Source organism: Myodes glareolus, chromosome X (assembly GCF_982192425.1).
Source record: "Myodes glareolus chromosome X, mMyoGla1.1, whole genome shotgun sequence".
In the NCBI taxonomy this organism is placed as follows: domain Eukaryota; kingdom Metazoa; phylum Chordata; class Mammalia; order Rodentia; family Cricetidae; genus Myodes; species Myodes glareolus.
Genome location: NC_142053.1, coordinates 110,051,475 through 110,074,547, shown reverse-complemented (window position 1 = coordinate 110,074,547; position 23,073 = coordinate 110,051,475). Strand labels below are relative to the sequence as shown.

Genomic DNA, 23,073 nt, shown 5'->3' with positions numbered 1-23,073 from the left:
GCTCCTTGATAACTCTGTAAGTCTTGGCCTTATCTTTATTCCTTATGCTGGAGGCTTCCACTTGACCCTAACTTTGTAAATCACAGAGACTCACATTCTGTGATCCCATGAGTGTCTCAGGCCATGAGCATTTAGGACATAGTCTGTCACAGTGCTGTCCATGTTACTGTCTTTTTCTAGTGAATATGGACTCTCTGAATTCTATCACCAAGTGCCTGTAGATCACTTATTTATCCCAGGTAGAGATTAATGGCATCCATTGTGCCAGGCACCCACCCACCTGTGACTCTTCCCTTTCACAGCTTCTTGTCTTGTTATTAGAACTAGTTCATTTTCAGAACTAGAAAGCAGGCATGATGAGAATCAGTAATTTACCTATGCTTAGCTGCTAAGCTGGGACTTGAACTGAAAGCTCTCTTGGACTTCTCACTGCCTGCTCTAGATTTACTTTTGTGGTTCCACCTGACATTCTGGAGAATATTGTAAAACATTTTGGAGGGCTGGGGAGATGATGGCTCAAAAAACTAAGTTTAAGCACAAAGCCCTGAGATTGACCCATGGGACCCATTTAAATAACTGGGCATGGTAGTATGCACCTGTAATATACTGGATCCCTGGGACTTGCTGGCCAACTACCCTAACTTAATCAGTGAGCTCAAGGCCAAAGAGACCCTGTCTCCAATTACAAAGTGGTTGGTTCTGAGAAATAAAATCTGAGGCTGACCCCTGGCATCCACTTACATACACACAAATATGAGCAGTTACAGGTGTGTGTGTTTGTGTGTGTGTGTGTGTGTGTGTGTGTGTATATACTTTATTTTATTTTGAGATAAGGGCTCTTTGCAGGTCAGGCTGGCTTCAAACTCACTTTATAGTCCTGACCTGCCTTAAATTTTCAACCCTCATTCCTCGACTTCCTGAGTGCTGGGATCATAGAATAGATGTTTGTTCTTCAGAGTTTTTCCTATGTGTATATTATCATATAACTGCTCATATCATATAATTTCCAAAATTCTTTTGGGAAAATGGATCACAGGGGTCAGAGATGTGGCTCAGTAGGTAAAGGTACTTGCCACCAAGCTTAACAACTTGAGTTAGATCCCTGGAATGCACACTACAGAAGTAGAGAACTGGCTGCCTCCCCACACACAGCAAAAATAAAGAAGTGTTTTAAAATGTGCTATTTTTTTTAACATTTTTGTATTTTTAACAATTCTGTTTTGGGTAAAAAATTTGTTTTCTATATTTTTAAATGGAATTAATTTAGTTGGGAGTTTTGGGGGGTTTATTTTGTTTTGAAACAAGATCTCTGTCTAGAGCCTAGGTTGGCTTCAGGCTCATAATCCTCCTGCCTCAACCTCTTGAGTACTGGGATAATAATCTGATTTTAAAAAATAATTAATTAAGAATGATACATTGATATGGGTGTAGCATTTTATTTCACACATCGCTTCTTGACCAACGTCAGTGTGTCATCTCCATTTTTTGAACTCGCATACCACGTTAGAAGGAAGTTAATTGGGAAACAAGGATCTTCCTCTGAAGAGGGGAAGGCAACACTGGAAAAGACCGATTCCTCAACAGATGAAGCAAAGGCAGAGAGTCACTTTCCAAGTGAGGGGATCAGAATGACCCGCATGGTATGAACGCGACTGCCTCTTCTCAGGGTTGGGAAGGAAGTCAGATTGACCGGATGGGACGGAAGTGGGAGGGGGGGTTGGAGAGGGTGGAGACCTCTGGTTTCTGTCAGACGCTGGGGAAGATGGTGACAGGAGACATTTTGCTGTAGGGTGGGGGTGCCGGGAGGTATTTGAGGAAGTGCTTGTGTACTCTGGGAAAGACTGCCTGGCTGGAAGGGCCAGTACCAGAAGCTGAAGAAGCGTGGGAAGATCGTGGGGCCGGCGAATGATTTCAAACAGACTGAGAGAGTCTGGAAAGTGCAAGAGCAGGTTTGAGACCCCGGACATGGTGTGGACATGGTATGATGACGGCGACCTGTGAAGGGGACGTTTGTCTCAGTTTTCATTGTCTTCAAGCTTTTCCTTTGTTTAAGGCCTCACACGTTCCAGGACCCCCGTTGCCCTTCTATCGACATGATTTATTTCCTCTTTCAGTCTAGTTCTCCTTTCCAAGTTAATAATTCTTTTCAAGTTTATAATTCCGGAAGTGCTGCAATGTACCCTGGTCAGAAACGACTGGGAAACCCTGCCAACTGAGAAAACACAAACAATCATTCTGCCACGAGATGGCGCTCCCCACCCAATATTTGGACTCTCTTAACCAGCTGCCGCTAGGTGTCTTCTCTGGTTGCTTGTATCAAGATCATCTGGGAGGGCTTTTTTTAAAAATATTATTTAAAATATAGACAATCGAAGTCACATTCAGAGCTACTAGTGCATGGACATGACAGCAGGACCTAGGAATGTGCCCAGGGAGGATTTTTCCACCAGGGAATTCTGAGAACCACTGGATAAAGTAAACCGTGGTGCTAAATGCATCCTCTGGCCAGTGGCTCTCAGCCCTTCCAGTGCTGTGACCCTTTAGTACAGTTCCTCACGCTGTGGTGACCCCCAACCATAAAACTGTTTTCATTGCTACTTCATAAGTGTAATTTTGCTACTGCTACGAATCATAATGTAAGTAAATCTGCATTTTCCGATGGTTTTAGGTGACCCCTGTGAAAGATCATTCAATCCTCCATGGGTCGCCACCCACAGGTTGAGAATCATTGCTCTAGCCCCAGTTTGTTAGAGGTGCAAATACCTGGGTTCCACCTCCAGTTTTCTTCCACCGCAAACAGAAACCTGAATTTTAACAGGTGATGATTTTATTCTAGCTTGGAGGGTCAAAACCAGGGCTTTCCCAGTGAGTGTTATCTGTCCCCAGGCCTCCCGGGATTCTGATGGCTGTTTACATTGGAACCCTTCTGCAAAAAGATTGATAGAATCGGAAAGTGGCGCTTCTTTCTCCTCTTTGATAGGAGTGAGTCCACCTCACACTTTGAAGTCCAAAGCAGAGTAGTTTGAACCAACTAAATGAGAGCTCGCATAGTGCACGGGATGCAGACATGCTTTGTTTCTTTTTTTAGCTGCCCAGGTAAGTTCAAGGTGCAGACAAATTTAAGAATGACTGTAAACCGGGTGGTAGTGATGCATGCCTTTAACCCAGCACTCGGGAGACAGAGGCAGATGGATCTCTGTGCGTTGGAGGCCAGAATGGTCTATAGAGTGAGTTCCAGGACAGCCAGGGCTAAACAGAGAAAGGCTCTCTCTCTCTCTCGAAAAAAAAAGAATTACTGCAAAAACAAAAAATGGGAGGATTATGTCTGAGGATTACTGGGACTCTCACAATAAAGAAATACCCCTTGCTCGAATGTTACAGCTTTATCTACATCCTAAAACTCCTTGTGGCTGTAACCTTTGTTACTGGTGGGACAAAGTTCTCTGCCACTTGTGTGCTTACCTGGGTTTAAAAAAGATTGAAAACCACAAATGGAGAACAACACAGGTCAGTTGCCTTCCCACTGTTGTGTGGAACAGAAGATGAAATGATGAATTCAAACTGGATGTACCAGAAACTGGAGTGATGGTGCACATACATACATACAAGCAAAACACCCATACGCTTCAAATAAAATGCACATGTAGAATGCACAGTAAGCTGAATGACCACCCTCCTCCTCTTCTCCCCTCCCCTCTATGAAACAGGATCTTGCTTGGTATGGAACTTGTGATCCTCTAGCCTTTGTTTGCCAAGTGCTAGAATTAGAAGGCTTTGTGGCACTATGTCAGGCTCAGTATTCTACTTTCATGAATGCCAAACAGTTGCTAGTGGCTAGGTAAGGGAGGAACCCTTATATGGGCAAACTCATATATTATTGTACTTTCAGGGTGTGTGTGTGTGTGTGTGTCTATTTGCTTTCTCCAAAGATCTTTTCTTGGGAGGGGGAAAGGATGGTGAACATGCCCAGTGGTATTTCTGTCTACCGTCTTTATAATGCGGCTAATCATGCCCAAAAGTGTTCCTGTCATCCATCTTTTAACCTTTTGAATGTGTACTCTATGGTTTTATTTCTCCATATCTTTTTTAATATCTTTTTTAAATTTTATTGAGCTCTACATTTTTCTTCACTCTCCTCCCTTTCTCTCACCCCCCTTCTATCCTCTCCCATGGTCCCCATGCTCCCAACTTACTCAGGAGATCTTGTCTTTTCCTACTGTCCATGTAGATTAGATCCATGTATGTCTCTCTTAGGGTTACCATTGTTCTCTGGGATTATGGTTTGTAGGATGGTTTTTTTTTTTTGCTTTATGTCTAAAAACCACTTATGAGTGAGTCATATGATATTTGTCCTTCTGGGCCTGAGTTACCTCACTCAATATGATGCTTTCTAGATCCATCCATATGCCTGCAAATTTTAAAATGTCATTATTTTTTTCTGCTGTGTAGTACTCCGTTGTGTAAATGTACCACATTTTCCTTATCCATTCTTCGGTTGAGGGGCATTTAGGTTGTTTCCAGGTTCTGGCTATGACAAACAAAGCTGCTATGAACATTGTTGACCACATGTTCTTGTGGTAAGATTGAGCATCCTTTGGGTATATACCCAAAACTGGTATTGCTGGGTCTTGAGGAAAGTTGTTTCCTAATTTTCTGAGAAATTGCCATGCTGACATCCAAAGGGACTCTACCAACTTGCATTCCCACCAGCAATGCAGAAGTGTTCCCTTTACCCCACAACCTCTCCAGCATAAGTTGTCATCAGTGTTTTTGATCTTGGCCATTCTTACAGGTGTAAGGTGGAATCTCAGATTTGTTTTGATTGACATTTCTCTGATGACTAAGGATGTCGAGCATTTCCTTAAGTGTCTTTCAGTCATTTTAGATTCCTCTGTTGAGAGTTCTTTGTTTAGGTCTGCACCCCATTTTTTATTGGGTTATTTATTCTTCTGATGACCAATTTCTTGAGTTCTTTGTATATTTTGGAGATCAGACCTCTGTCTGATGTGGAGTTAGTGAAGATTTTTTTTTTTCATTCAGTAGGCTGTCGTTTTGTCTTGTTGACCATGTCCTTTGCTTTACAGAAGTTTTTCAGTTTCAGGGGGTCCCATTCATTAATTGTTTCTCTCAGTGTGTGTACTACTGGGGTTATATTTAGGAAGTGGTCTCCTGTGTCAATGCTTTTAAGTGTACTTCCCATTTTCTCTTCTATGTATTTTTCATATCTTAAACCAAGCACACCCAGTAATACACCTACCTTCATTCCTTCTTCAACTATGACCTTGAACTGAGCATGCTTAGCAATGCACATCTTAAACTGAGCATGCCCAGGAAGATGATGGCCCCCGTGTACTTTCTTATATGAATATTATATGCTCCCTGAATAAAATCCTGGTGCTTCCTTTATCAAGGAATGATGCCAGTATCAAGGAATGATTCCCCTTTCTCTATTCTTTTATCTTCTGGTTGTGTTTATTGAATTTGCACTCACCAAGAGGAGACGCCACTGTGGTGGTCATAATTGCATTTTTTGTAGGCATTTATTGTCGTAATAAAAGTATCAACTAATGAGTATTTTTGAGACTTTAATAAAATTATAAAAAATACATCTAGCCAGCATCTCAAAAATAGAAATGCAATCAGAGTTCTGATGTCTGAGTTTGTAAATCACACATTTTCCTTTTTACAGAGCCAACATGTTCAGCCGTATGTGAGCCTTTTAAATCTGCAGAGAGTGGCACATTTAAGGCACTCACGTGTAGCAAACCCACTGGATAAGGGCAGCTTCTTTCCTCCCGTAAACTAAACAGATTTTCAAAATTGCCCATTAGTTGAGTTTTCCAACATCTAATGTGTTTCGGAATCACCTGGGAACTTCAGGCTTGTGTGAAACTTGAGGCAGATTGTGACTTTAGGTTTGGGAATCTGTTTCTAAATTCTAATGCCGTTCTCTGAGGACTATATTAAATCCCAAGGAACTAACTAACACCCAGTCTCAGTTTCCACACCTCCTACTCATTCTCCAACTGGACTTTAATTTCTCTTTCTATGAAGAGACCTTATTTTGGGTCACCAGTGACTTCCATTTCTCTAGATGAAATGAGCATGCTGCAGCTCACATCTCCGACTGCCTGTATGGATCCCTTACTCTCTTAGCGTCTGTTCTCCTGGGATTCCTCCAGCCTCAAGTCCCTTCTCTTTAGCCTCCTTTCTCGGCTCGTCCACAAACCATGGAAGATGAGAACAATTCAGAGCTCAGCTTTTTTCATTTCCTCCTCTTCTTCCCTACCCTGCGCCTATCCAGTTGTTGGCAGACGTCAGAAGTTTTGGTGTATTCCCGAGGTGACGTTTGCTATTGTCTGAGTTGTCAAAATTTGGGGAGTGAGGGATACTGCTAGATATTATGGAATGCGCAACAATGTCTTATCCCAAGGCAACAACTTGGTTGTAAATGTATTATTGAACCAGAAGAATAGTTCAGAGGGACTTTTCTCTTTCTTTCAACACCAATGCCCATGAGGAAGGATCGGTATTTCTCCCTGATTGTCCCCTCCTCCTTATTATGCTTCCCATAAGAGGTGGAGTGTCATGTTCGGTGGGGGACAATAGGGAAATGGTCCTCTCAATGTTTCCTCTACAGTCCCCTGGCTTCAAGTCTCCTGGGGCAGCCTTCCCAGAAGGAGAGTGCCCTGTTTTTGCTTCTGCTGCCCTAAATAAGAACCAGGATCTGAAGTCTTCACTCTGCATGAAAGGCTTGTGTTTGTCCTCTTCCATGCATGACTGAGTGGGTCATCTCAATTGAGTGGACAGATTGGAGATTCGCAAGATGACATTTCCAAGTGGTCTTTCAAATTTGAAGAATATTAATTCTTTTTTTCTGGTCAAGGCAAAACTTCACTTTTTTTAAAATTGATTTTTATTGAGCTCTATACTTTTCTCTGTTCCCCTCCCTGCCTCTCCCCTGCTATTCAACCCCCTCTCAAGGTCCCCATGCTCCCAGTTTACTCAGGAGATCTTGTCTTTTTCTACTACCCATGTAGATTAGATCCATGTATGTGTCTCTTAGGGTCCTCTTTGCTGTCTAAGTTCTCTGGAATTGGGATTTGTGGGCTGTGAGCAGGAACACTTGGTTTTACTTTAACTCTGGCGGGAGTGGGGCGTGGTGGGGAGAGACTTGGCTTTTCCTCATTGACTGACGTCTGACCTCACAGTCCTATTGGATAGGAAAGTCTGGGGAGAATTGATGCACAGAAAATGTAGGAGGGAGGGGAAATGGGGTCACCACTCCCTGGTGGGGAAAAGGGTCACTGCTTCAGGAATCTAGGAATCCTGGAATGCAGCAGGCTGCCTTTGGGTAAACAAAAGTTTTACTGGTGCAGTGGGGGCGGGGTGGGGATTAAAAATTTGCATTATAGTCTTACAAGGGGAGGAAGATAAATACATTGTCCTAAAGACAAGTTTTGTAGTATTTGATAGAAAGGACTCATATTTAATTTCTTACAAGTCCTTCCTCTTATTTTCTCTTCAAACCGATTAAGAAGTCAGGCCTCCTTTTTGTCTTGTCTTGGACCAGGAAAATTCAATAGGGAGAACGTATCTTTTTAGTAATAGCTAACTTCATATTTTTGTGCATGCAAACCTTGACATGATGCCCCTCAACATTGCATTGTAGATGAAGCTAAGAGAAAAGGCTACATCTGGAAGAACATAAGCACACATATGACAATGAAGAAGACTACTTATATCCAGAATCAGAGAAACTATTAGGAGATGGGAGAGCAAAAGAAGAATAAGACAGTCATTTCTCCTTTCTTTTAGTATATGCTTCTTGCTTAATATTTCATTTTTCATTCTTAAGAGTAAGGAATCTTCAGCGTGTTTTTGCAAACCAACACTTGGCACTACTTCACACTTTTGTATCTTCCTTCTCCTCTTCCTCCTTCCACTCCTCTTCCTCTTCCTCTCCCCGCCCCCTTATTTTTGTCACAGGAATGAGGAGAACTAGAGAAATCTGGGACCTTGGATCAAGAAAAAGGGGCTTTCCTTAGATAAGCTTTCAGCAGGAAGTGGTTGGTTTTTATGGTAGATGGAAGGTTACAAAAAACGAAAAAAAAATGTTTAAGAAAAAAAGTTTGCAGAGATAATCTTTGGGTATCTGGCAGAACTAAAAGCAAGACTGACCAAACCATGCTTAAGAATATATTTTGAGAACTGGGCGGTGGGCATGCCTTTAGTTCTAGTACTCTGGAGGCAGAGGCAGACAGATGTCTGAATTTGAGGCCAATCTGGTCTACAGAGTGAATTCCAGGACAGCCAGGGCTATGCGAAGAAACCATGTCTTAAAAATCTAAAAACCAAAAGCAAAGCAAAGGAAAATAACATATGTATTGAGCCAAGCGTCGTGGCACACACATTTAAACCCAGTACTTGGGAGGCAAAGGAAAGCAGATATGTGAGTTCAAGGACAGCCTGGTCTACATATTTCCTGGCTAGTCAGGGCTATACAGTGAGACTGTGTCTTAAAAATAAAACAACAACAGCAGAAAACAATATATATCAAATGGAAGAGCTAAGTGATTGTTGTCTTTTAAATTTAGAATTTAGGGACTGGAGAAATGGCTCAACAATTAAAAATAATAATTTCTGCTCTTGCAAAGGACCTGGGTTTTGAGACTGTAGCTCTAGTTTCAGGGAATCTGATGTCCTCTATATACATACAAGCAAAACACCCAGACACATAAAACAAAAACAAAATCTAAAAAATATAAATTTAGAGTTTATATAGTGTATCAATATACTGTATAGCATTTTGTATACAGTACAAATTATTAGTAAAAATCTTCCCAGGTACAGTTTTCTAAAAGAAAACAAACTTTAAAAATTCACCTTATGAAGAATATGGAATTTACCTTTTGAGGTGACTAATTTGATCATAAACACAAAGCAAAAGGATAAAATTAATCATTAATAATTAGCAAAGCATTTGGTAGATAATCAAACCCTGTAGTGAATATTTTAATAGGCTATTTCATTTTGTCCCACAACTATGTACAAGGTGGGTTGACCTTATCAGTATTTATAATACCTGAACAGTAGGCATATACATATTAGCATACATGAGCAGATATATATGCAGAAGTACATTGTGCATGTGTGTGTGTGTGTGTGTTTGTGTGTGTGTGTGTGTGTGTGTGTGTTAGCAAGTGTGCATAGCATCATCTTTGACTCGATTACCTTTCTGGAAAGTTATCAACCTATTCAGCATTATTTTTTATGAACTGACAGTCAAGCAAGGGGAATGAATGGCTAATTCTCAAACTTTGAAATCACAGCGAGTTTGAAATGCACCATTTGTAGACTGTGGATAACTATCTGTGGGAGAGGAAGGATACTGGTTAGGTCAGAAAGATGCGAGATACAAAGTGGATGAAGAGAGATGTTAGGAATATTTACTCTATCTAGGCTGAGCAAGGTATCCATCCACAGAAAATGGGTTTCCAAATAGACAGTACAAACAGTAGGGATAAATCCTGGTGCCATTGCAGTCTGCCCTAGACATACAACTGTCACCCACATTCAGAGGCTTCTCCAGCAAGCCAGCAGGCAAGTTTCCCGCAGGTAGGCTGCTCCAATACCCCCCATCCCATTGATCAGATGGAACGATGGACCCTGTAAGCTCCAAGTCCCACTCTGCCTCCAAGTCCTCCTACCCCCTGCCCCCTGAAACCTCAGAGGAACTCTAAAACACAGGCTACAAATTCACAGAGAGGACCAAGAGATGAGTGACCACCCACCCAGTCAGACACCATACTCTTTAGGCCCTCCATACCAGCGAAAAACATCGGGCCCCTCCCACACCTGCCTTAGCTTCTCTAGCCATCCAGCAGGCAGACTTCCTGCAGCTAGGCTGCTCCAACTCCCCCATCTTCTATTTGTTTTTATATGTTTCTTTCCACTTTGGAGACTCAGCTAAGGAGCTCAGAAACAGGACATCAGCACTCAGGAGGGATCTCATACTCCACTAACTCCACTAGATGGCACTCTCTGTCATACATATGAAACTGCAGTTGGCGCCTAGGTATCCAGGAAGATATTAGGAGAATTATAATGAACCTATCTCGCCCTTCCAGCCCCTTCACACACAATTTAAGTAGCAGTTTCACTGACCAGCCCTCCCAGGGCTGAGATTCTATTAGTTCAAAGTTGTCCCAATGCTCTTGTTCAATTTTTTTTTCATATCTTAGCTCTGAGCAGATCTGCCACCTCTATAGAAAATATTCCCCCATCCTCAAATAGTGCCTAGTGGGGAGCTCTCTGTGTTTAAGTACAGCTCTAGTCACTGGGAGTGGGGGAATCAAGGGTCATACACAGAAGAGAAGGAAATTCCGTGCACCTCGACCTCTCAAGCTTTATTTGCAAATGAGAGCCACTTATGAACAACTACTGGGGCTCCTGAGGAAGATGTGCTTCCCAAGTTTCTCTGTGGGCCAGCTGCTTCCTCACAAATGTTTGTCTTAGTTGCTGAAGTGCACATTCCTGGGCCCCAGTGACCAGAATTCCTGGTCTGGCCTGGCCTGGAATGCACCTTGTTTGTTTCCAAGCTTTTTGGGAAGATCTAGTCCCAGATGAAATGGGCATAACCGAGCAGCCATGCTGGATTGAAATAATTCTGTTTTGGGTGGGTTCGGGGGCTTCCTTGATAACCTTCAGCAGTCACCTTCACCTCCCCGGACAGTTGTCAGTCCTCAGTTCACCTGCTACCTTCAAGTCGAAACCATTAACTCCAATCTCACAGCCTGATACTGTGATTTAATGGAATAAATGAAGCACCTAGTTTGCATTTGCTGCTTAATAAACGTAACTTCTTTCTTTCTTTCCCAGGCCACCGTTGAAGAACAGCGTCGGGGTGTCAGCGACTTCATCTTGTAGCCTTCTTCCAAAGATCCTAACCACTTTCTCTTTGCCTGCCAATCCATTTTATGGTCCAACCCTCATGAACAGGAACAAAAATAGAGAGTATTTGAAACCCATTTTCCAAGAAGCAGGCATGTTGACACACACCTATAATCCCAGAATGTAGGAGGCTGAGGATGAAGAATTACTTCAAACTTGAGGCTGGCCTGGGCTACACAGCAATACCTTAGCTCAGAAAAACTGAAACAAAACCCAACGGTCCAAACCTCTGGCCCAAACAAAATGCATTCTCCTCATTCATTAGTTAGCGTAACCTGGAATGTTGCTCTTCTCGAAGATTCTGCTGTGATCTGTCAACAGGCAAGAATAACAATGTGTTAAAACAGTCCCTTGTGGGTTATGTTACCCAGGAATCACAGCCATGATGCCTCAATCTAAAGGAAATTACACTGTGGGAAATGCAGGCCTAAGAATAAGACATACGAGCTTTACGTAATTAGTATCACTGGGTAACTGTCTTAGTTAGTGTTTTATTGCTGTGAAGAGACACAACGACCAAGAATGAAGAAAAGAAAATATTTCACCAGAGTTTGCTTGCAGTTCAGAGAGTTAGTTCATGCCCATTGTGGTTGGGTGCATGGCATGTCACCGGGGCAGCAGCTGACTAGAAAGTTGGAAGCAGAGAACAAGAGACTAGGTCTGGCGTGGAGTTTTCAAACCTCAAAACCCACCCCCAGTGTGACACCTCCTCCAACATGACCATACCCCCTACTCCTTCCCACAGACTCTACCGCGTGGGCGCAAACATTGAGATATATGAGTCCATGGTGGCGATTCTCATTCAAAACATCACAGAACCTGTTCCCCGTATGGTTGGTATCCATCTGGTCCTTGTCCGAAGATATTGTTCACTGACCACAGGAGAGCAACCAAGTTCCAATTAGTTACAGAGCTCTGTGATCTTTGTACCGGAGTGGCCGTCCTGAATAATGGGCCACAAATATGGACTAATGTAGTTGTCGATACCTTTTTTCCTGCCACAAGATGTCAACTCTTACAGTTTGTTGCTACATAAATCCCTGGAAAGTTCATTCCACTGCATTGCCTCTGATAGCGATATCATGTCAGTGTCTGGCCAACAGAAACAAGACAGTGGCCTTGTTATGCACCTCTGCGGAGTCTTAGCCTTGAGAGTTGGGTCCAGCTGGAAGGACAGTTAAAGTTATTTTCCTTCTGTGGAGGCAGCTGCCTGCCTCCCACTGCCAGCTGCTGGGTTTGAGGACTGTCTTCTACAAAGCCACTAGGACTTCCTCTTTCCCTGCTGATTCTATCAGATGATTTCTGGAGAGTTTTCATTTTGAAACACTGTGACTCAAACCTCTTCAGTCATTTTAAGTCTAGGGTTTTTTTTTTCCAAAAGTTTAAATTAATATAAATTATCAAGAAGGGACAGGGATGAGCATGCAAAGGAATGCAATTACTGAAATGTCATAAAAATGTATTAGAAATGAACTATTATCTGAAATTCAGGTAATCTTCCAGGTGGAGTACCTGATTGTATCTAATTAGGTTGGAAGTTGAGATAAGAAGAAAGAATCTGAGTCAGGTGCGGTTGTGCATGTCTTTGGAGGCAGAGCTAGGCATATTTCTATGAGTTTGAGACAAGTCTGGATGACAGAGAGCTAGTTCCAGCATAGCCAGAGCTACACAGAGAAACCATGTCTCAAAAAACAAACAGCAACAAAGAAGGAAAGAAAGAAAAGAGTAAAGACTCTGTATTTGAATGTGACAGAGCATGATATCACTAAGCCAATTAGAGATAATTGTGCTCACTAAAGTAGGGATGGGAAACAGGTTTTATCCCCACAGTCGCACTTAGGTAAATGGCCAATGAAGAGTCTACCTACAACCCTGGCTACCTTCTTCTTTCTACCGTCTCCTTTCTCAGGAATTCCTAGAGGTTTTTTTTTTTTTTTTTTTTTTTTTTTTTTTTTTTTAAAAAAAAATGGGCTTCTAGAATCAAAATGAAACCAAGAAGAATGGAGAGATAAAAGAAGAACAGAGAGAAAGGAAGGAAGGAAGGAAGGAAGGAAGGAAGGAAGGAAGGAAGGAAGGAATAAATCTACTAGTGGGAGAGAGGATGAAATCCCAAGTGAATGTACGTTATTGACACGTGCAAGAACTCCAATGCCTCAGACCCTTAGGAACAGCAAGGTCTTTCCCAAATGGAAGTATGGATGGATATGGATGGTGTGTGCAAAGAGTATGAAGCAGAGCTTCTTCCTCCCGAATGACTGCAGCTTGAGATCACCCCCTATTCTATAGAAACTCCCTACTGGGATTAGCTAACCCACCTCCTCCTCCTTTGATTTGAGTTTCTCTGCTGCTGGTGCGTCTCCATCAGGATGCGTAGCCCACCAAATCCCAGCTTTTTTGTATGTATGTCTGTTATGTCTTCATTCTTTGTTGTCCCAGTTAGGTTAACATCAAAGCCATGCAGGTCAGGGCAGAAATTAGGGTGTGAAACTGTCCTGTTGTAATTTCAATCTCACTAGAACCTTGGCCTCCTTTGATCACCAAGGATCACCATGACCACATCTTCTAATTAAGAGTTTGGGACCTTTTCTTCTTTCTGCCTTCACCCTCCTCTGTAGTGGTTTCATATTATCTTTTCTCACATTAATTATTTGGTTGCTTCCTTCTCACACTGCTGGGTATTTGGCCTCCAGTTTGAACAAAGAAATTCTTGACATTCCTTAGCTCAACTTTCTATCAGATGCAACTGGCAGTGTATCCCAGAGCCTGACAACCCAAAACTCCAAGAAGAAATGAATAATCCTACTCAGTTGTGGTGTCTATGAGCTATAATATTGACCAGCGCGGCACAGTTACCCTAATGATGCTACAGTGGCATTCATCAAGGGGGTAACCTTGTTCTCTACTTGGACCCAAGGCCAATTCAATATGAAGAAACTCTAGCCTGGTACTAGAAAGCTAGCCAACTACCCCCAGCTAGTGAGGTCATAGATTTTAGAGGAGAATTTACTACCAAACCACAATTGCTAACCATACTCTAAATATTTATCTGGGTATCCACAGATGAATATAGTTCTCACCCCCCATTAAAGAAACTTCTCTTTGCAATAGATGGGAGACCATTACAGAAGAACACAGCTGGTCAAAATGCAGAGAACAAGTGACAGTGGGGTACCCAGCAATAATTGATACATCTCTGACAGTACTCCTGCATCCAAGGCTCAGAGAATATCTTGGAAGTGAAGGTAGAAACATTGTAAAATGCCAAAGGATCCAGGAATCTGCTCTGAGATTTTGTGTCCTAGAAATGACAGGGAAACTTTACCCATGCTACCTCAACAATACGGCTACCTAAAGAAGGCCTGAACATATTTATAATTAATAAATGGGACCTCCTGAAACTGAGAAGATTCTGTAAGGCAAAGGACACAGTCAATAAGACAAAACGCCAACTTACAGAACGGGAAAAGATCTTTACTAACCTGATATTTACCAGAGGTCTGTTCTCCAAAATGTCTAAAGAACTCAAGAAAGTAGACATCAAATTACCAAATAATTTCATCAAAAATGGGATACAGATCTAAACAGAATTCTCAGCAGAAGAATTGCAAATGGCAAAAAGGCATTTAAGGATTTGCTCAACATCTTTAGCTATCATGAAAATGCAAATCAAAACAACTCTGAGATACTATCTTGCACCCTTTAAAATGGCCAAGATCAAAACCACCAATGATAGCTTATGCTGGAGAGGATGTGGACTTAGGGGAACACTCTTTCATTGCTGGTGGGAGTGAAAACTTGTGCATCCACTTTGGAAATCAGTGTGGCGGTTTCCCATAAAGTTGGGAATCAATCTACCTGAAGACCCAGCAATACTATATATCTATAGCTATATCTATATATCTAAAAGATACATCTAAAAGATGGGCATATATATCTAAAGGATGCACAGTCACGCCACAAGGACATTTGCTCAACTGTGCTCATAGCAGCATTATTCATAGTAGCAGAACCTGGAAACAGGCTAGATGCACCTCAACCTAAGAACAGATAAAGAAAACGTGATACATTTGCACAATAAAGTACTACTCAGCAGTTTAAAGCAATGACATCTTGAAACTTGTATGCAAATGGTGGATCTACAAAAAAAATTCCTGAGTGAGGTAACCCAGACCCAGATAGACAAACATGGTATGTGCTCACTCCTAAGTGGGTCCCAGGAAGCTAGGTAACAAGGAGAACCCTAAAAGAGATATATTGGAGTCCCCTGGGAAGGGGAAACAGACAAGATATCCTGAGAAATTTAAAAATGGGGGGAGGGGGAGAGGAGAAAGGAAGGGGAGGAGAACATGAGGAAATGGGATGCTCAAGAAGGGAGAAGGACAGAGAGGGAGAGAAAGGAAAAAAAGTATTTTGACTGAGGGAGTCATTAAAGGGCTAGTGAGAAACATGGCACTAGGAAAATTTCCAGGAATCCACAAGGCTGACCCCAGCTAAGACTCTAAGCAAAAGAGGAGAGGACACCTAAACTGACCTGCCCCTATAATGTGTGTGTGTGTGTGTGAGAGAGAGAGAGAGAGAGAGAGAGAGAGAGAGAGAGAGAGAGAGAGAGAAGAAGAAGAAGAAGAAGAAGAAGAAGAAGAAGAAGAAGAAGAAGAAGAAGAAGAAGAAGAAGAAGAAGAAGAAGAAGAATAAGAATTAAAGAAAAAAGGCTATGACTTCTAGAGGGAGCAAGGAAGGATACACAGGAGGAATTAGAGGGAAGAAAGGAAAAGGGAAAATTATGTAATTATATTTTAAGTTTTGAAAAAGATTTGTTTCATTTTATGTGTATGGGTCTTTTGTCTGGATGTATGTCTGTGCTCCACATCTGTGCAGCACCAGTGTGGCCAAAAGAGAGCATCGGATACCTTGGAAATGTATGTAGTTAAGGATGGCTGTGAGCTACTTTGTGGATGCTGGGACTTGAACCAGGGTTCTTTGAAAGAGCAGACAGTACTTTCAACAACTCTTAACCCTGTCTCCGGTTGTAAAAGGCTTGTCTAAGATTGGGTAACATAACAGGTTTGACCTCCAAGAAGTGTATGCCTTCATTACCCTCATCGTAACTTCTTTTGGAATGATTCAAGATGCTCACATTCTCAGATCACTGCATTCTTTTATGTACTCCACATTCCGTGCCTACCTTTAGGAGACCTAAAAAGGTTCCAATAGACAGAACTGCAAGTTTATAGGATGCTGAACCCAGAAAACCCGAGTCATGAACAGTGTGCTACAGACTGAAGGTGTTCACTTTGTCTTTTCTCAGCCATATCATATGCTCTGTCCAATGCCCATGTATGGGATCATAAAAATACTGACATCTGGTCAAGGTACAATATTGATCCCAGGTCAAAAGATGTGCCCTCATCAGGGCCATAGTTTCAAGGAACTAGAAGTCAAATCTTGATGGTAGAGTGAGATTTACGGAGAATCTTCAAGTGCTTCCTGGGATATAGCCATTAGATCAGCAGAGAAACTCTCTGTTGGGAGCTTTATATGGAACTAGGGAGTAAAGTTCTCAAGGTAGTCTAAGGTGGTAGCTTTGTTCTGTGCACTCCGTAGACAACCCTCCTCCTATCGACCCCCACAGAGAACCCTGAGGTCATTAAAAGAGTGACTCATCATGACAATAAAGGCAAGCAACAATAACCATCTGTCGGTGTGTTCTGAGGTATTATCCCACATCACACCACTATTCGTAACATCATGTGCAAGTATACTGGTTTAAGAGTCGTGGCATTTTTAGTTTCTCCTCCTCTTACTGTTTTTCAGAAGACACTTAAGTTGTCTCAGAGTGCTTAATACTTTATAAATCTCAAAGATAGCATAAATTTATGAATTTATACATGTTCGTAAAAGAAAATATATAGCAGCTGAGAGCTGATTTTTTTGTGACGTTATCTGTGTTTTCAATGAAGAAGAACACCATCTATTAAATACAATGAAGCTCAGAGAAATTGTGAAATGTCTAAGTTTGATCACTTCTCTGCTGTTTTCTGCTGTTCCAGAGGGTAGTTTGGAATTTTGTGAAACTTCCTACTAGTTTCCTTTGGACACAACTTATGTACTATCTCTTCCCAGATACTCCTAACGTGAATCTTTTGGGATTTCCACAGGTGAGGAAAATTCCTTTCCACTAGGCTATCACTTCAGGTTTTGAAACCTGTACATATTTTTTTTCCCAAATAGCGAGTTGGTCATATTTCAAACTTCAAACCCATGTGAATGTATACCAAGTTTATCTTAATAATATCTGAGTTCCTTCTGTTATCTTTGTATATGAAAGACAAAAATAAAAGTGATTTTTTTTCAGGCTGGAGGCACGGCTCAGTCAGCAAAGCACTTGCTTTGCAAGTGTGAGGACCTTTGTAAAAATACCAAGTTTAGTGCCAGACACTCTAAGCTCTGAGGCTGAGACAGGCAGATCCCTGGGGTTCGCTGATCAGCCAGTCCAGCTTCATTGTTGAGTTCAAGGTCAATAGGAAAAAACTGTCTTAAAGGGACTGGATATAATTCCTCAGAAGGACGCCTGAGTTGTCCTGTGGTACACACACACACACACACACACACACACTCCCCTGATGATTACCTACTGCTAAGCTTATTTAGCCTCTGAGTCATTTTCTTCTCCATTAAAAACAGAAATAAAGTTATACAATTGAGATTCATCTAGTTTGTCATCCCTGATAATTCTAAATACATATTCTCTTAATCCCCCCTTTGTGTTTATCATGGAAACCAGCTAATATTGATGCACCATGGTTGCAGATACTTACAAATATTGGCACTAGTTCACAAAATGACATTAATTAACACAGATATTTTAAAAAACGTTTTATTTTGGAAACAGTATTTGCCATGCACATAAAACGTATTTCAGAAGATAATTGTCATCAAATGCAAAGAATATAATTTTGCCTGAGGGGATATTATTTTTTATTTTTTTCCAGTTATAAATTGACCATGTCCATGGATGGCAAAAAAGTTCCTCTATTTCCCTGCAGAACCCATCAATGGACCCTAGGGAAACGAGTAGGAGGCACTGAACAGCTCCCAAGTGTCCAGTACCTGCATTTGGTGTGTGCTGCAGGGGATGCTGCATGGCAGTGACACAATTGGTTGAGAAGTTCTCTCTGCTTTGATTTCATTGAACTTTGGTACAATTTAGTCAGAGAGACAGAGCTTGACCACTTTTTTTGGATGATTGAAAATACTGGTACTTTTTAAGAACAAACGTGAGGTTCTTTTCAATGGCATGCAGACACATCAGAGCTTACATTTCTTCCTAGGCACTCTTCTTCCCAAAATATTTTCTAGATGAGCTGGGGAAGATGTTTGAATATGGACGGTGGCCCAAAGAAAGAAGAAAGTTGTGAGTCTGTCAATGCCCTTTTTTCCCGATTTCTGTGTCGTATATTGATGACTTCTCACTGATTTGAGCAAGGGCAGCTGTTAGAAAATTTTTCAGACGTTCTTTTATTGAAACCTTTATGAAAAATTCAGGCAACCGGGCCTCTTGCCACATGTGACCACATTCTGCAAAGAGCTAGACTGTTTCCTTGAACACCTGACTATAAGCTACGTGATTGTCTGTGGTCAGCGCATTTTTCAGACACTGCCAAAAGTATGGGTGAGCCTGTGGATTGGAAGGCCACTCCAGGACAGAACTCCCACAGAGTCTCTTCCGGAGCTGAAGAAACTTAGACTTCTGCAGAGGCTTCTCCAAGAATATCAAGATAATCACATCCACTTTTTCGTCTATGAGCCTCTGATGGGACAGATAAAAGGCTACCTTAAAACTCTCTGTCTTCGCGTATTTCTGGGTCATCACAAACACTGTCTTTCTGCTGAGCTGTATGCTCTGGGAAAGGTTTTCTAGAACTGGCTGTCCTGGTAGCCAGTCCCTTTCCTCTAGACACAAATTAAAATGTTTCTCTCTTGGATCTTCCAGTTTAGCCACCAGCTCCTGCAAAACCCACTCCGTCACAGCTGAATTTTTAGTGTCATACACAATAAAAGCATCATAGCAAGACTCCATGGATTGCAGGCGCTGGTAGCCCTTTATCTTGGCTTTCCAGAAATAGTAAATGTACCACATATCCCAGAAAAAGAGATGACTTGCTGTCATAACTACCATCAAAAAGAGGACTGAAGAAATGGAAACTGAGAACAGAATCAGGTTCGTGAGATCTAACTCACATGTATACAGATCCAGGGATACGACACTCTGACCTTTGTGTGCTCCTGGTCCCGCACAAGTCACTTCAGTGGCCAGGTGAGGAATAGTAACATCTGTATGATTAACCCACCAGACAAACCACACAGCATCACAGTTGCATAGAAAGTGATTGCGATGTAAGAGCAACGTATTTAGATTATTGAGGACATTTTCTGGGAAGCTAGTCTTCTGAATGACTTGAATCTTATTTAAACTGAGGTCTAGATAACGCAACTGAAAAGCATCTTCTAGAAAGTAAGTTGTCAAATGTTTGATATGATTTTGCTTAAGAATCAGTTTCGTGAGATTTTTGGAACAGTCGGCTAACCTCTTAGCGACAGTTGTCAGCAGGTTATGGCTGAGGTCCAAATGTTTTAGATTTTTCAGTAGCTGGAGTTTTTCCCAAGGAAAATGTTTGATACCATTTTCTGCCAAGGAGAGGGTCTTTAGATTTGGTGGCATACCCTCAAATACCCCATGAGGCAAGGAACTCAGTGAATTCCTGGAGATATCCAATTCCTCCAATTTCAACAGATTCTTGAAGAAGGTCCAGTATCTGTTATCACCGTCTCTCCATAGAATATCCAAATGGTTGCCTCTGAATTCCAGAACTTCAAGAGAGTCGCTTTCCATGGTTCTGCTGGCAGAGGTAGAGATGTCGTTGTCATTCATCATGAGTTTCTTCAGAGACCGTAGTTTCTTGGTGAAGTTCAGCATGTGAGTAATTCCTTCTGCTTGAAAGTAGTGACTGTTGCTACTTAAATCCAGAACTACCAGTTTGTGGAGCTCCTCAAAGGCTGTGGAGTAGAGTAAATCAAGTCGGTTGTTGGAGAAGTCTAAGTACCGGAGCTCTCTTAAGGGCTGCAATTCACTGCCATTAAGAGTTTGGCCAATGGTGTTTCCTGACAAGTTGAGGCATTTAAGGAATGAAAGATGCTGGAAATCAGAGGGCTTGATAAAAAATATGTTATTTCTACTTAGGTCTAAGGTCTGCCCATATGTGTGGCAGTCTTCATTCAAAGGTAAGTAAGAGGGCAACTCTTTGGTTTTGAACCTGCAGCTCCGTGCATATTCATCATACCGGAAATAATGCAAGGTCTCCAGGACCTGGGGCCCATGGCGGTCTACAGAAGTTCTGGCATTAGGACAGAAGCCAACATCCCTTGGCTCTTCAGAAGGGGATATTTTATTCATCGAAAGGTCAATGAGTTTGAGGTTTTCAAACTGTTTGAATATGTTGAGGTCAGCAATTTTTATGAAGTTAGTGCCAAGGTCAAGAACTTCAAGACTGGGAAGCTTGTGCAATGCAGAAAGGCTAGAGTTTTTCAGCTCTTTAAAGACATAACCCTTTATATGCAGAATTTTTAAGTTTTTCAGGGATGAGAGTGAGTGTGGTAAAGTTATAGATGCATGGTAGACCTGCAGCTCATAATTAAAAGACAGATCCAACTGGACAAGGTTGGGGAGAGATTTCAAAAATTCGGCCCCCTCAATTTCTTTGGCCAAGTAGTTTTGGGAGAGATCAAGTTCTTGGAGGTTTTTCATGTTTTTAAACCATGCTTGAGGCACATGCTGAAGAGAGTTACTGTGTAGACGTAAAACTTTTAATTCTGTCAATGAATTGAAAGCATTGTCATGGATCTGTAAGGGGGAATTATTTTCACATGGTGTACACAGGTATGGGACATTGTAACAGCGAGGGCAGTTCCCACTTAGGTCAAGAATTTGCAGTTGGTTCAGGTTATTAAAATCGTCTTCTTGGATCTTTGTAATGATGTTGTTATAAAGATAGAGTTTTATTAAATTAGATGGCAAAGTGGTGGGAACAGCTGTGATATTGTTATCCTTCAGCGAGAGAACTTTTAAATTTTTCATAACGAGGAAAGCATCTTTTTCGATATAATAAGAAACGTTGCATGGATTGCGATAATAACAGTTTTGACCTAGGTAGAGTTCTTCAATGTTGGCCAGTTCTGTTAGATTCTCCTTTGTGATGGAGACGATATTGTTGGCCTCGAGGCTCAGAAGCTGTAAGCTGAATGGGAGATCCTGAGGTATCTCCAGCAGTTGGTTTCCATCCAGATACAGGGCTTTTAAGTCTGAGAGTCCGCTAAAGCTTCTAGGCCTAATCTGCAGCCTCTTGGTACACACATTGACTTTGGACCCCAGTAGAATAGGTACACAGTTGCATCTGAAATCGATCTCTTCCAGATGGGTCAGCCTACGGAAGGAGTCTGGAGAAATGCTTGGTATGTGGTTGATGGTAAGGGTGAGGTTGGTGGTATTAGTGGGAATGCCCTCGGGGATTTCTGTCAAATGCTTGTCTGTGCAGTCCACGGCCACATAGGTCATTGAGTGATCTTGACTGACATCACAAGGTAGAGTTTTAGGAAACCATCGAGACCCAAGGACTCTAGAAACTAAGGTCATATTTAAAAAGATCAAGATTTGTCTCTTTGGTGTCCTTATTGGAAATACCTGAAAATAAAAGAAAGAATAAATTACTGTTATAAAATATACTGAGAAATAATTCAAACATCCCACTTGCTTCCTCTCTTTTGGTAAATTGTAAAAATAAAAATATAACTTTTGTTATAGTGTAAACAGCACCTCTGGCCCTGTGACTGTCCTTATCAAACACTAAAGTTTTCAATAAATTGATTTGATGTTTTGCTTGTAGAATCTCAGCTCTCTAACACGATATCTTAAAGCATTTTTTACATTTATATGTTTATCTTGTGTGCGTATGAATATGTGCATACACATGTGGGTGTGCACATACCATGGCAGGATTGGGGAGGTCAGAGGACTTGTGGGAGTCTGGTCTCTCCTTCCACCTTGTGGGTCCTGCAGATCAAACTCAGGTCCTCAGGCTTGTTGGCAAGTAGCCTTATTGCCTTAGTTACTGTTCTACTGCTGCAGTGAAACTCCATGATCAAGACAGCTTATAAAAGGAAGCATTTAGTCGGGTTCTTTTGTATAATTTCAGAGGGTTAGTCCATGATCATTGTGGCAGGAAGCATGGGAGCAGGCAGGTAGGCATGACACCAGAACAGTAGCCGAGTTCACGTGTGATATGCAAACTGCAGTCAGACTGGGACTGGCATGGACTTTCGAAACCTCAAAGCCCACCGCCAGTGACACACCTCTTTCAACAAGGCCACACCTCCTCCAGCAAAGGCATACCTCCTAATTGCTCCCCAAAGTTCCATTGACTGGGAACCAAATTGCCAATATAAGCCTATGGGGCCATCCTCATTCACACCACCATACTTACCCACTGAGCCATATTCCTTGCTGTCCAAAACAGGTTTTAAGATTCGGAAGCAGCATTGTCTATTTGTTGTTACCTAGAGTGCTACAACAGAGAGGCACCAAACTACAAAATTTGGGGACTAAGGAATGCTGAATTATATATATATATATATATATATATGTATATATATATATATATATATATATCTCCACACACAAACTTGAGGGGAACAATGCACTAAGATTCCAGTATGACTAATGTTCTCTTGCTAAGCCTTCTTTGGAATATACGCAAAAACATTTCATGATTGTCAAGTCCCATAATATTCCAAGGACAAAAAGAAAAAAAAACTAATCCATTCTCTCTCTATTAAAAATTAAGACACATCTCAGCAATAGTCATGGGTTTTCCAAATGACATTCCATTATTAAACATGTGCTTCTGCCATTCTGTAATCCGGGTCTCCCCTTGCATTAATTTTGGAAGTCACTGCAAAAACCACCTCCAAGATGCTTTCTCCTGCTTTCCTTGCACACTGGGGTTTGTTAGGACTTCAAGTTTGAGACACCTAGTTTGAGGGAAAAACAAAGTTACATAGACCTTCAGG

At 41.6% G+C, this 23,073-nt stretch overlaps 1 protein-coding gene and 1 long non-coding RNA gene across 3 annotated transcripts in view; one reads left to right on the top strand and one right to left on the bottom strand.

Moving 5' to 3' along the window:
* Positions 1–1,771: 1,771 nt before the first annotated feature.
* On the top strand, positions 1,772–12,893 carry LOC146889045 (uncharacterized). The gene is made up of 2 exons (XR_015000315.2): positions 1,772–1,979; positions 10,882–12,893. It is a non-coding gene; the product is annotated as an uncharacterized LOC146889045 (long non-coding RNA).
* Positions 12,894–17,811: 4,918 nt separating this feature from the next.
* Positions 17,812–23,073, bottom strand: part of Tlr7 (toll like receptor 7) — a 29,066-nt gene continuing 23,804 nt past the window's right edge. For both annotated transcript variants that reach the window (XM_048446239.3, XM_085684295.2), the window contains one exon: positions 17,812–21,688. In XM_048446239.3, coding sequence (XP_048302196.1) covers positions 18,539–21,688 — 3,150 coding nt within the window. In that variant the 3' untranslated portion in view covers positions 17,812–18,538. The remainder of the gene's footprint in view (positions 21,689–23,073) is intronic.